This window comes from Lepus europaeus, chromosome 13 (genome assembly GCF_033115175.1).
Source record: "Lepus europaeus isolate LE1 chromosome 13, mLepTim1.pri, whole genome shotgun sequence".
In the NCBI taxonomy this organism is placed as follows: domain Eukaryota; kingdom Metazoa; phylum Chordata; class Mammalia; order Lagomorpha; family Leporidae; genus Lepus; species Lepus europaeus.
Genome location: NC_084839.1, coordinates 2,162,871 through 2,177,233, shown reverse-complemented (window position 1 = coordinate 2,177,233; position 14,363 = coordinate 2,162,871). Strand labels below are relative to the sequence as shown.

Below are 14,363 nucleotides of genomic sequence, written 5' to 3'. Positions count from 1 at the left end.
CCCCAGGAGCTGCCTGTGTGGAGCACAGGCAGACGCAAGACTCCTGTCTGTCCCTACAGGGGGTCATCACGGGAAGGCCTGGCTGAGCACTGAACCATCTACTTGCATTTCCTTGACAATGAGGGTGAGTCCACCTGACCTCCAGCTGCCATGCTGGCCCTCAAGCTCTGGCCACCCTCTCTGGAGGAGTCCACACTCGGGATGCAGGCAGACACGCCCAGGAGCAGCACGGACTGTCGGCCAGGAAGTCACCGTCAGCTCAGCTCAGGGCCACACACCTGGGCACAGACGGGGCAGAATCCTCCGGGGGCAGCCCCAGTGGCATGCTGAGGTGCCAGGCTCCTGAGAGGATGCTGCTGCTCTGACAAGCTTGGCAGCCACAATTCAGAAGTCAACTCCCTTGCCACCCAGCAACGAAGAGACAGCAGCCGCCTGCGTTCCCACTGTAGCTGGACAGCCATGAAGAGGACACCTCGAGTGGGATCTTTTCTTCATGGATGAAAACTAGGGATGGCGTCGGTGAGCTGGATTTACTTCCTTATCTTCAGACTTCTCTCCAGCTCCAGGCACATCTGCGTACTCTGTGACTTTTTGCTGGAGCCCAGGAACGCTTCCTGACAGCTGACTGTGTGCCCCTCCCACTGACACAGGGGCACCATCGAACCAAACGGCAGGTGCCCCAGTGCTGGCCCCAGGCACATCCACACCTTAAAGGAGACCTCTCTCTTCCAGGCCTTATAACAAACCTGCCTTCAATGACTGAGGAGTGTGTAGGCAGACCCCACCTACTCACCACCCACATCCACTCACAACACACAGACACTACATACACCCATTCACCACACATATCCACTCACAAAACACACTTGCCACATACATACTACACACACTCACCAAACATACCCACTCACAACACATATATATCACACACACATACCACACCCATTCACCACACAGACCTATTCACAACATACACACCAAACTACACATTTACCACACCCACTCACAACACATACAGCACACACACCACACACACCCATTCACCACACATCCACTCACACACATCACATACACTCACCATACACACCCATTCACCACACCCACAACACTCACCACACACACGCTACTCAGCACACACATCCACTTACACACTTACACACTCACCAATACATACACTCAACCACTCACACCTACCAACCCACTCACAAACATACAACCTCTCATCATACACATTTATTCATATACACAATACCCCATACCCTCTCACCACACACACACACCCAAATACACCCATTTACTACATATGTGCCCACCACATACACACTCAAGCCACTCACCAACCCCATACTTTCTCACTACACACGCCTACCCATCCACTCACATACACACTCACCATACCGCTCGCCACACAGATACACACACCCACACACATACAAGCCCCACAGCTGGCAGGCAGAGTTTCTCGAAGGACACCCATTTAAAGAATGTGGCCCCTGGGGGTGGGCTTGGGAGGTCAGCCCCTTCCCCATTCTCCCAAATATGTAGGGGCCTCACTGACCTGGGCTCAGTAGCTGACCCCTCATGGCCTCCCACTCCAGCTCTCCTGTCCCAGCAGAAGGCCATGGAGACGACACAGCAGGGTGGATGCTGGGGTAGGACGGCGGACCAGGCAGCCAGGATGAGGGGAGGAAAATCCGAGTTGGGTTAAGGTGTGACTAGAGGTCTACTGCACTGGGCAGGGTCAGCCAGAATGATCTGCTCGAGTGTCTCAGCTGGGCTCCCAGCCCTGAGTTCGCCCGCCACTCCCTCACTTTCCCTCCTCACAGCCTGTGACGGCAGGGTTGGCTGGCCAGGTCCTCACTCCCCACCCAGATGCAGCTCCTCAGCGTGGCCGGTCCCTGTGTCTGCGGTTTCTTGCTAAGCAGCTCACTGTACGTGGCAGCAAGGGTGCTCGCCTTTCCTGCAGAAGAGCGGCGAGTGGAGCCCTGCAGAACCCTCCACAGCGCCTGCGTCACACGCACCTTGCCGGTTCTCCTGGCTCATGTTGCTCACGCCCCCATCCTCCGCCAGGCCCTGCTCCAGGTTGGTCAGGATCTGCAACATTTCACATAAGAACATCACGGTCACAAAGATGACTCTGCCTCTGCACCTACAGAGGCTTTTCCACACGAAGCCAACACCTCCCTCCAGGAGCACCCACGCTGCACGCGTGCTCAGCACTGCTGGGAGCAGACAGGGACTGGACTGCTCTCTGGCTGAGGTGGGATGCAGGCTCACAACTCAGAAAGCACCCCAGACCATGCAGAGGGGACGTGGGTGTTGTTTTCTTTTCAGATTATTTACTGTGGGGGAGGTGAGGAGGTCCCATTTACTGGCTCACTCCTGGTTGTAACAGATGGGTCCTGGCAGGGTTGAAGCCGGGAACCCAATGTGTGTCTCCCACATGAGTGGCAGCAATCCCGTCACCTGAGCCATGACCTGCTGCCTCCAGGGTCTGCATCGGCAGGAGGCTGGAGCTAGGACTCAAACCCAGGTGCTCCAGCAGGGGCCGTGGCTGTCGTTAACTGCGAGGCTGAATGCTCACCCGATTTTTCTAAGAAAAGTACATTACCCCTAAGAGTGATCAACTACTAACATCTGTGAAAATATCTGTCCTTCTCCAGGGCAGGGCGGGGGGGTCTTCTAATGCACCAGGTAAACCTGCACGCCCCCTAGTGCTTGGTTAATGACTTGTTTTTTGTTTTAAGTTGCGACTTTTGTCTTGGTTTCACTGCTGAAACTGGGATACTGTATTTCTTTGCTTGCTTGTTTAAGAGGGGAACAGCTGGCTGGGAACACAACGCACTCTTCCTCTTCACGGGTCCCGGGTGTCGCCCCCACAACCGCACCCGGAACAGAACCCAGCCGGGGTCGACCTGGAGGACCTGTCTTCTAAACACTTGTAAAGGCAGGAATTGACAGCAGAGTCCTTGTGCGGCAAAGTTAAGCCTCAGGTACAACAGAGGGCATCCAGGTGGCAGGAGGGGGACAAGGGACTCTGCAGAGTGGCAGTGGCTGGGTAGGGGTTTGGATTCGGTCCACAAAGTCATGAACACTTGGACAAAGAGAGGGAAGGCCCCTGCTTCTAAGGACAAAACCAAACACAGCCAGTGCAGAACAAAAGCTGGAGGCTGGGTTGCTGCTGCTCTCTGGGCCCCAGCACCACAGGTTGCCCCCACGTTGACATGCAGCAAAGTCTGCAGGGGACACTCAGATCCCCACGTGCCCCACTCAGGGAGCAGACCCAGGTCCACGTGGTGTGCAACCAAGAGGGGATGGAGTGCCCGCCACCACGACTGGCAGAGGAGGAGGACTGGGCACTTCAGGGCAGGAGAGAAGCACCTGGGAACGAAGGAGCTTCCCATCACAGTGCTGCCAGCGTGCAGGCAGACAGGGAGTCCCGTCTCCAGCTGCGGCAGCACACGCAGAGCAAAGGAACGGGGACAGCCATCTGCTCCCCATCTTTCCGTAGGCCCAGAGCCATGCCTTCATCTTCATCATCTGCTCTCTGGGTAGGAGCACAGGTAAGAGGCCGGGATGCCATCAGACCACAGTCCTCCCTCTGTGTGACATGGAGCCCAGGGATGGGGCTCAGCCCCAGTGGGAGGGAAGCCACCCAAGACACCTGTCACAGACGTGAGCACATGCATGATGAATGCCGTTTTCTCATCCTCAGTGGCGGGTTTAATTTTAGTGTGCATTACTGGATAATACCATTGGACAGGGCCCAGTGTGTGCTAAATGGATACGGTGCTCTTTACTGCTCTCTGGTTTCAGAAGGGACCGGGGCATTGGTTTGCAAAATGTTGTTCCTAGGAAGGCAAGCAACACTCTCGACCCAAGGCTTGAATTATTTAGGAGATTCAGATAGCAAAGGAAAGTCTGAAGTTGTTCAGTCTGCAGAGGTGCTGGGGTTGCAATTTTCTCCCTGGCCCCTCCACCCTGGACAACGGGTCCAGAGTCCAGATCTGAATCAGACGCGGCCAGCAGTTCTGGGTTTGCTTCCCAGGGAGTCAGCGCACGGGGCACAGGCCCAGTCTACACTGGAAGATGCTCTGTAAAGGTTAGGCACATTCACCTGGGTGGTGAGCGAATCACACAGCAGGGTCCCGGGAAACATGCTGCCTTCTCTACCTTATTTGGTCAAAAATCCATAGGTGAAGATGCTTCCTTCGGCTCCATGGAATTAAAATGAAAGGATACTATGATCCAAGTGACTGTGACACTCAACGTGACCCAGCCGACTGGCTGAGACTGACTTGCACATGTACAGTCTGTGTCCCCCACCAGGATGTCAGTCCCACGGGGCCACAGCTGTCCTGCTCACCTCTGTCTTCCTGCACCTAGTGTCACAGACGCCCGAGGCTGAAGAGCGAGGGTCGGATCCACGCTGGGGTCCTGGGGCACGAGGCGCTGAGTGTTAATTCTAACTTCCTCATCCAGCGCCCCCTTCCTTCTCAGTATGATGACAAGTTTTAAACAATGGACACGGTAAGATTCTGCATTTTTGGGTCTTTACACTAAGTTCCTTCTTATTCACCTATTTAGTTTGAAAGGCAGAGTGGAGATAGTGAGAGCGAGAGCAAGTGCTCCTGTCTACTGGCTCACCCGAATGCCCACAGCAGCCAGGCCTGGACCAGACGGAAGCCAGGAGATGGGAAGACCACTGGGGTCTCCCACACTCTAGGTCCCTGAGTCGTTGCCTTCTGCCTCCTGGGGCAGGCATGTAGCATCAGAGGCAGAGCCGGGACTGACTCAGGCACTGTCAGGGGATGTGCGCACTCCAGGTCTTAACTGCTGTCCCAGATGCCCGCCACAGAGATCTGCTTTGGTGACAGGGCAGGCAGGGAGATTCTCAGGGCATGGGTTTCACATCCACTAGGCACCCCGGGTTCTGCTGAGCCTGCACAAACACTTCTGCAGCAGCTGCCACGTGCTGGGCATGGGTCTGAGTGCTCTCCAGTGTTGGCTCCTGAATCCTGCGCTGACCCTAGGACTATCCTTACCCTTTACACAGATGGGGACACTGAGGCATGGGGCTCTGGCACTCACACTAAGTGTATCCGTGCATCAAGTCCCTACACTGGTGCCCTCCCTGCTGGTGGCAGCTGGGGAGGACGAGGACAAAACCTGGGGGCCGCTGGCTGGTGCCAGACGGGACCAGAGCTCTGTGGTGGCTCAGCACTGCCGCCAGCTAGGAGGACCTGGGGTTTACAGATGTGGGGAGTATGCAGGCTGTGGAGCACAGGCAGCATTTGGCTTTATCTTCACAGCAACAGGCTGTGCAGGAGGCACTGTAGGGCAGGGGCTAAGACACAAGAACAGCAAAGACCCAGGTCAAGATCAGGCTGGCTCTGGGCTCCCCTCCCCTGAATCCCTGCTTCCCTAGCTGTGTGCCTGAACACACTCTTCTGTGCCGCACTGCAGATTCTGCGCTGTGGTGAGAACGTTGCTTGAAGAACCCTGTAAACTTCACATTTACGACAGTGCGTCACACAAGGAGAAATGATGAGAAATGAAAAGAAATTTCCACTGCCTCCAGTGAACTGTGTGGTTTCTCTTCCATCCTCGCCTGGGAATGTGCAACTTGGAGCAATGGCTTTGGTGCTGCGCTAGCTATCCAACACCACATGGACTGTGGGAACCCTGGGATCGTGTGGTGGCCCTGCAGGAAGGCAAGGGCTGGGACCCGAGCTGAGAGGGGGTGGGCAGTACTTGCAGGCACTGCCCTGAGCTCTGGGACTAGAGTCTCACACCAATGAGCCGAAACCAGCCACAGGGTGGGGTGTGACGGGGGCCCCGCTCATGCTCAAGGACAGCAGACCACGCTGACGAGCCACGTGCAGGGGTACAGCATTTGCCCACGTGTTCTGTGACCCTCTTCACTGTAGGGCCTCACTCCCTTGCCCTGCACACGGACTGGATACAGCGACTCTCTTCTGTTGAGCAGAAGCAGGTGGGGGTGACACTGTCTCCCCACCCCGCTCCCTGCAGGACAGGCCCACTCCACGAGGCAGACAACTCTGAGCAGCCATCCACAGCACAGGAGGGAAGAGGGCTTATTCAAAATTAAGAACCTGGTTGTGTTTTGTCCAAGGAGAAAATTAGATGCCTTGAATGAATGTCCCAGCTGACCCCATATATAACCAGGAGTGCTTGCAGAAAATCTGTAACCTATTCAGATCTAGAGAGACCAGCCCACATTCTGGACTTGTGCAGTTCCTGGGGCTGGGGCTTGTGTGGGAGGGGGCGGCACCCGACACCTCTGGTCTGGAGGAACCTGTGTCCATGCCCCTTTGGTGGCTGTCCCAGTGGCGGGGGTGGGGAGAGTAGGATAAGTCTGGGGGGAGGGTGTACTCAGGCACATCAGCACCAGACCACTAGGAGGCTGGCACTCACCCAGGGACCCTCTTTAGTCCAGACTGGAGGTTACTGCCGGTCTGCCCTTCTGGAAAGAGGCTTCCGAAGGGGAAAGGCTTTCCGGAGCTGCTCCAGGCCGCTCACAGAATGACTCAACACTTCCGCATCCCAGGCACTGTGCTGAGTCACTGCCTGTGGCTCTGATCGATGCTCTCGGCAGCCCAGGGGGCGCGGGCGGTATCACCCATCACAGAAAGGAGGCTGGACGGCGCTCACAGCGCTCAGGGCAGGGCCTGGAAGCTGGTGCCCGACTCCAGAGTTGACAACCACGGCTGCTGGGACAGCGTCTTCTAGGGCATTCGCACTCTGCAAAAATTCTCTCTTCTTCCCATTCCACTCGGAGGTGGAGACAGTACATAATACACAGCGCTAAGCAAGCAGCACTCAGGGACCTTTTCTTACATTGAGGACCCACGTTCCTATGTGCCACCACGCGTGCTTCAGGGCCAGACCACTTGCTAAGACGCTGGCCTGTAGCTCACCGGATGCAGCAGGTTCCAGACTGGGCTGGAGCTGCTCAGAGGGACTACAGATCGGATTTCTATGGATTTCCACCGTGAGCCGAGCGAAGACCCAGATCTTGCAGTCCCAGACGACGAGGGATGGCAACAGCTTCTGTTTCCAGGCGCCAGTGGGGGAGAGGGTGTGCCAGGCATCGGTCAGGCCCCGGGTGTGGGAGACCCCATGGCAAAGGACAGATCTGCGGCCTCAGAGGTGGAGGCAGGCACCTTCCAAGCAGTCTTTCCACTTCTCCTCACTTGTCAATCATTCCCCTGTTCTCTGAGGAAGCCGCAGGCAATCTGTTCTCTGCTGGGGCAGCAGCAAAGTGGGGCGGGGGCGGCTGAGCGGCCTGGGCCAGCAAGGCGCAGCAGCAGTGGGTGTGGCCCCTGCGGTGGCCTCCCTGAGCAGCGGCCGTGAGGGCCACAGTGGCTGGGCTGGGGTTGCATTTCTCATTTTGTTTACAAACGAAAACAGCAGAACTCCACATGTCCATGCGTCAGAAATCCTCTTCAAAAAAGGCATTAACGCTTCCTAGAGACAGAGCTCTCACTACTACCTCATTAGCAATCCTCAACAGAGAAGCAAACCACACTGATGGTGGCGGATGGAGTTCTCTTCCAGAAGCTACAACGGTGTCTCTTCTCCCACGTCCTGCAGCTGAGGGTGAGCCCCTAAAGTACTCTGGGTAACTGAATGCCCACAGCCATGCCAGCCTGGGGCTGGTGGGGGATGAGGGGCAGTGGAGGCTCAGGCTGCTGGGCACATCCATGCTCGTCTAGCGATGAATGGAACCTCACGCTGACTGGGCGTCACTGTTTATGGACCACATCTACTCATGCAACAGTTCCAGCCCCATGTCTACTTGGCTCCTTCCCAGCTGGTGTGCACCACCGTCTCGGGGCCCGAGGTGGAGATGGCCCTGCAGGCCAGTGAGGAGGGCACAGGCAGCAGGCAAACAGGCCTTTGCTCCCCAACAGTGGGGGTCCTTAACTTCTCCAAGCCGTGGCAGCACAGGACACTGGCTTCAAATTGGGCGTATCTTATTCTTCAGTGATACAATTCTATGTGAACCAAACCTTCACTAACTCACCACATGGTTCAAACAAAGCAGGTAGAACACACCCTGGACTACCTGGTGAAGATCCTGGGTGGTGTCCTGCTGAAGTCGGGCCCCCATCAGTGTTGACGCCACTGCTCTAACTGAAGGTCCACACTAACTTCTCTTTGCTGTTTGCTTCTCCTCACCCATCCGAGGAGTCCACAGCTCCCTGCGCTGGCCAGATCAATTTCTGGCAGACACCAAGTACAGCAGAATCATTGACATTTCTGGCATTGTCACAATGACATCAGCCACTGCTTACGAAGGCATCAGAGAGGATGTTGTACACCAGGGAGGAGGAAGGTCCAAGGCCTAATTCCACAGAGAGTTGCCGAGTTTGGACCGGCCCCACCTCCACCTTGTGGTAGGGGTCTGGGTGGTCTTGCACCTCTCTGAGGCTGGGCTTCTTTGTCTGGGAATTGGGGTAACAGTGGCACATCCCCAGCTGCTAAGCGCTAACCGAGGGAGGCAGTTAATGGGAAACCTTAGGCATAGACCCAGCACCACCGTGGCTGCACAGTTGGCGCTGGACCACACAGAAGCCAGGTCAAGAGAGCTGGACTGCCCACGGTTCGGGGCAGGTGTGTTGAGTGCTCCAAACAGCACAGGGAGGGATGGAGCAGGCAGGGGTTGCTCTTATGAAGATATCCTTGGTTTTAAAACCTTTCAGAGCTGTCTCTTTTGCTGTTAATGACAGAAAATCAGGTGTCCAATATTGGCTGGACCAGACTGAAGCCAGGAGCCAGGAACTATGGGCGGGTCTTCCACACAGGTGGTAACCCAGCTATTTGGGCCATCTTCCACTGCGTTCCCAGGCACATGAGCAGGGAGCTGGATAGGAAGTGGAGCAGCGCGGACTCGAACCGGCATTCACATTGGATGTCAGCACTGCAGGCGGCCGCTTCACCTGCTGTGCCACAGCACCGGCCCCCTGATACAATGGTTTCTTGTCTTTTACTCAGCAGTGGATTTATGGCAACTCTATCTGTAGTTTGTTAAGGAGTCTCCATACGGCTTAGTGCGGTGGCTGCACTATAATTTACGTTCCCACCAGCAGAGTGAGAGTTTTCCTTTCTCCACGTCCTCTCCAACAGTTTTTCCTTTCTGTGCTGTTGATAACAGCCATCTCACTGGGGCGGTGTGACCTCTCACTGTGGTTTTGATTTGCATTTCCCTAATGCCTAGTGATACTGAGCATTTTTTTCATACATTTGTTGGCCACCTGGATTTCTTCTTTTTGTGTGGTTTTATTATTTTCAGATTTTGTACTCCTTGAGTGAACTGACTCCAGCATGAGCACAAACTTCCCATCTGTAATCCTGGATGACTACAATGTCTCAGTGCATGGCTGCAAACCAACCAGGACCCGGAGAAATACGCACTTACCTTCAGTGTCAAAAACACACCCCAAGGCCAGCAGAGAGTGCACAGCAGGGCTCAGTGAATGTGGTTGCACCAACAACTCAACGGGCTCAGGCAGAGCTGCTCTGGCTGAGTTGGGGGCCTTAGACAAAGCTCTCCATACCCTCAGTGCAGTACTGGTGCCCAGGCCAAACCAGCTTCAGTTAAAACAGCCACGAGCTCAGGAGGGAAAGGATGCCCTACCTGTGTGCAGGTGCCAGGAGTCCCCTGACACACACGGGAGGCAGAGGGAGGTTAACGGGCGTGTTTCTTCTCACAGGGCTGATAGTGAGGGGGTTCAAGGCTGACTGCATATCCTGCCCTGGGTCTCTCCCTTTCTTGTCTTTGGCCATCAGTTCCTCCATGATGTAGCTAGGTCTTCTTTGGGGAAGGGGCCAAATTTTAAGTCCACTCCTCTCATAAAAGAGTACATAAAATTACTGAAGGTGACCATGAAAATCCTGTATGGTGGAGACCAACGCACTACCTCTTCCTAGGTGCAATGGCTCATTTTTCTTACAGATTAGAACAAAGGACGTTTCTGCAATGACGCACTACAAGAAACACTGGTTACGATTCGGGTCACGCCACAGAACAGTATGAGAGCTACCTGAGCCCGGCGACTTGTTCCCATTTGGAAAGGCAGCTGTTGCCCTCACTCACCGACAGGGGCCCCTGCAATATTCAAGTTCTCATCCCCAGAGTTAGGCAGCCTGGGCCCCTGTGTGACCCTTCTGGTTCTCCCACTCCTCCCCAGCTTGGCTGTCAGCTGCCTGCATCCAGTTCTGAGCCTCCGGGGGCCCAGCCCCACTGGCCAGTGAGCCCGTCCCCAGGCATCGGGGGGCACACCCTTCCATAAGGTCTTCCGAGTGGACGTCACTGCCCACCTGGCGGACATCCAGCGGTACTGCAGGGGGGAAGAGCAGGACTCCTCAGGGCTTCCTCTCTCCCAACAGGACACGAGGACCGAGGCACAGGAGAGGTTAGAAGCAAGGGGCCTGACCACGCTACCCAGGGAGCCTGGTGCAGGACAAAGGAAGTGCTTTAGGACCAGGAAGCTGGCCTCCAACTACTCCAACTGATGGACTTGTCCACCTCAAATCTCCTGACATAGCTTTCTCTCTCAAACACCAGGAAACATCTCCCACAACGTGAAAAAGAAGTGAATGAGAAAATCATCTCTGTCCAGGTCTCATTCACCGAATGGAATTTCTCCACGTTACGTGCTTCCTATTTCTGAAATACATTTTAACTGTGCTTTCAAGCATCACCCTGTGAAAGAGTGGGTGACACAACTTTCGCACCGACTGGCCTAAGTGTAAGAAAGCAATCAGGGCGTTCTTTATGTCTTCTACGTCATGGCACTGATGGTGAAGTGGTCGCAAAGCTAGGGAAACCGGGGTACCCGAGATGCCTGTTGACACTCAGAGCGGCTGCTCCTCGCTCCCCACTGGGAACCCTGGCACCCCCTGTCCTGGATTCCATGAAACTCCCCTAAGAATAGCTGGGAAATCCACGGAGACGTGTGACACTCGTAGTCGCCATCTTCCTGCGTGTGTGGCTGCTGCTCCTAACAGCTGCCTGCTACATTTCCTCCCCAAGCACTTGCAGTACACTCTTCCATTCAGCCCACGCAAGACCACTGTGGAGGCAGGAAAGGCCGTGTCACCCCGGCCCACGGTGAGGATCTCGGGGTGCAGCTGCCCACAGCAGAGTGAGTCACACGCTTTTCCCCCAAACCACCCAGTGTGGGGAGGCACAGCTCAGGCTCCCACTGACTCGTTCCTTCAGGACCAAGAGGACTCCGAGCACCTGAGCCACCGCACCTGCGGAGCAGCCTCAGGTCAGATGACCACCGTGTGACACAGGACAGCCTGCTCAGATGCTGGGAGACTGAATAATCACCTCTCTCCTGCTGCTGCGGTGATCAGTCTGGCACACAGTGCTGGTACTCAGTGCTCCTGAGTACTTATGGGATGCAGGAGCAGTCCAGCTCATGGGAGCACCTGGGCTGGCAGTCCGGGTGCCTGCTCACGTGTAGTTTCCAGGTAAGGAATTGTGCTTGCCATCCGCCAGTGGCACTGGAAGACTTGCCAGAGCAGTGAGCAGTGGCTCAAGCCCAGGGGCGCACCATGCCTCCTGGGGACAGAGGCAATGCCGTGTCTTTGCCTGGGCCAGGGAAGGGACCCAACGTGTGGTCCCCTGGGCAACATACCTTGTTGCAGACGGTCTTGACCCTGTGCAGCCTGTCCAGTGACTCCTGCGGGTTCCCCAGATACTGTTGAAGTTCTGCGTGTAAGATGCGCATCGAAAAGGGGACCATGGAGCCTAAAATAAAAAAAAAAGCTGGGTTAGCTTGTTTGGGGGAGGCATCACAGACAGCCTGGTGGAAGCCAGGGCAGAATTCTTATATTTCTTGGAGAAGCATGCAATGGCATCAGCTACAAAACACCCCTTGGCTTTCTCTATAAAGTTGTGTCTAAGTATGGCAAGAGAATTTTCAGAGCAGACAGGTGTACATCACTGCTATTTGCAGTCACATCACATCAGGTAGAAGCCAGCAGAGGATGAACACAACAGCAGATGATCCCTTCCAAGAGAAGCAGTAACAATTCTTGGGTGTTCTGCTGAATTTCTTTGGCATAGCAAGCTCAAGCAAAAGGCTGCTCAGCTACGTCGGCTCCCCAGAATAGGACCTGAAGAAGGACTAGTTCCGGAAGAGATCCTGGGGAAGCCAGTGAGGGAGCTAGGGACCGAGACAGGGTGTGCCTCCAGTGAGGGCTGTGGGGTGTTTCCATCAGGTCCTGTCTCGGAGCTGTCCCAACCAGAGGCAAGGGGACTGGACCTGAACACTCCACTGGCCAGGGCTGCTCTGCTTCAGAGCGTGCTGAGTAGAAGGAACAAGAAACAGGCAAGGGACAAACTCTGAGGAAGATTTAAATGTGGCTGCCTCATCTCTCAGGACAAGGGGATCCTGGGTCGGCACTGTGCTGCAGTGGGTTAAGTCTCAGACTGCGGTGCCGGCATCCCATATGGGCACCGGGTTCTAGTCCCGACTGTACCTCTTCCAATCCAGCTCTCTGCTATGCCCTGGGAAAGCAGTAGAAATGGCCCAGGTGCTTGGGCCCCTGCACCCATGTGGGAGACCCGGAAGAAGCTCCTGGCTCCTGGCCTCAGATCGGCACAGCTCTGGCCGTTGCAGCCATTTGGGGAGTGAACCAGCAGATGGAAGACCTCTCTCTCTCTCTGTCTCTACCTCTCCAACTCTTTCAAATAAAATAAATCTTTAAAAAAAAAAAAAAAGAATGTAGAAATACCAACAGTGGGCAATCATACAGTCTCAGTAAACATTTTTTTCCAAAGGGCCTCGGCTGTTACTGTGCAGCTTTGAGATCTAGTTTGGAAGACAGCCACAAAATATGCTGTGTGACTTCTGCAAGTTCCTGAAACTCCCCTTACCTCCCTCCATCCACTCCATCCACCATCTTATTCCTTCATCATTACTGAGGATGGGCGGGAAGTCACACCAAGATGTGCTTAATGCCTATGCGTCTCCTTACCTTGAACATTTTATGATGCTCTATGGTCTTTAATAAGAAAGGTCTAGGGGGCTGGCACTGTGGCACAGCAGGTAAACCCACCATCTGCAGTGCCAGCATCCCATATGGGCACTGGTTCTAGTCCTGGCTGCTCCACTTCCAATCCAGCTACCTGCCAATGGCCTGGGAAAGCAGTGGAAGATGGCCCAAGTGTTTGGGACCCTGTACCCATGTGGGAGACCCAGATGAGGATCCTGATTCCTGGCTTCAGCCTGGCTCAGTGCTGGCCATTGCAGCCATCTGGGGAGTGAGCCAGTGGATGGAAGATCTCTCTCTCTCTGTTTCCTTCTCTCTCTGTAACTGACTTTCAAAATAAATAAATAAATCTTAAAAACAAAAAAGAATGAGGAGCACTGTGGAAAATAGGTTCTACTGTGATTGTAAGCCTGGAGGAAACAAAAAAAGATATCAGTGATTGAATTTAATGTGTTGGAGCTTCCTTTTTTGATGATATTACATAATTCTGTATCTGACTCATTTTAATTTATATTGAGGACCATTTTGGTTTCCCAGAAAAAAATTTCTTGATCATCAGCCTAACTACATTGGCTTGGACTAACATGCTCATAAGTCATGGCATTTCCACCCCTATTTACCAAGTACAGAATGGACAACCTTCACCTTACAGGTTCTCTAGGGCCGTAACAACGCTTTGAGTTCTGTAAGATAAGCACAGAAATGTAAACTCATCTGCAAAGTTTCACTCTCAGTTTAAAAATTGGCCGTATATATGAAGGGGGACAGGAGTGATCTGTTCCTTACCCTAATAATTGCTGTGCATCTGGGCAAGCTTCTACACTTTAGTAAGATGTGAAAAGATTTTAGACTACGTCAGCAGATGCTGGGTCAAATACTTGAGTTCCTGCCATCCATGTTGGAGACCCGGATGGAGTTCCAGGCTTTTGGCTTTGGCCTTGCCTAGCCGTAGCTGCTAATTTGGGGGATGAAGCAGTGGATGAAAGATTTCTCCATCCCCCCATAAGATTTATTTATTTATTTGAAAGGCAGAGTTACAGAGAGTCAGAGAGAGAGATAGAGATAGAGATAGAGAGATCTTCCATCTGCTGGTTAACTCCCCAAATGGCTGCAATGGTCAGAGCTGGGCTGATCTGAAGCCAGGAGCCAGGAGATTCTTCCAGGTCTTCCACATGCAGGGGCCCAATCACTTGGATCATCTTCTGTTCCCTTCCCAAGTCATTAGCAGGGAGCTGGATCAGAAGTGGAGCAGCCAGGACTTGAACTGGTGCCATTCTGGGAATGCTGGCACTGCAGGTGTCAGCTTTATTTGCTACACCACAATGCTG

At 54.2% G+C, this 14,363-nt stretch overlaps 1 protein-coding gene across 3 annotated transcripts in view; it reads right to left on the bottom strand.

Moving 5' to 3' along the window:
* Nucleotides 1–14,363, bottom strand: part of TRAPPC12 (trafficking protein particle complex subunit 12) — an 89,841-nt gene that overhangs the window by 19,758 nt on the left and 55,720 nt on the right. For all 3 annotated transcript variants that reach the window (XM_062208904.1, XM_062208905.1, XM_062208903.1), the window contains exons 6-7: nucleotides 11,676–11,788; nucleotides 2,022–2,094 (exon numbers count right to left, since the gene is read on the bottom strand). In XM_062208904.1, the coding sequence (XP_062064888.1) occupies nucleotides 2,022–2,094; nucleotides 11,676–11,788 (186 nt within the window). The remainder of the gene's footprint in view (nucleotides 1–2,021; nucleotides 2,095–11,675; nucleotides 11,789–14,363) is intronic.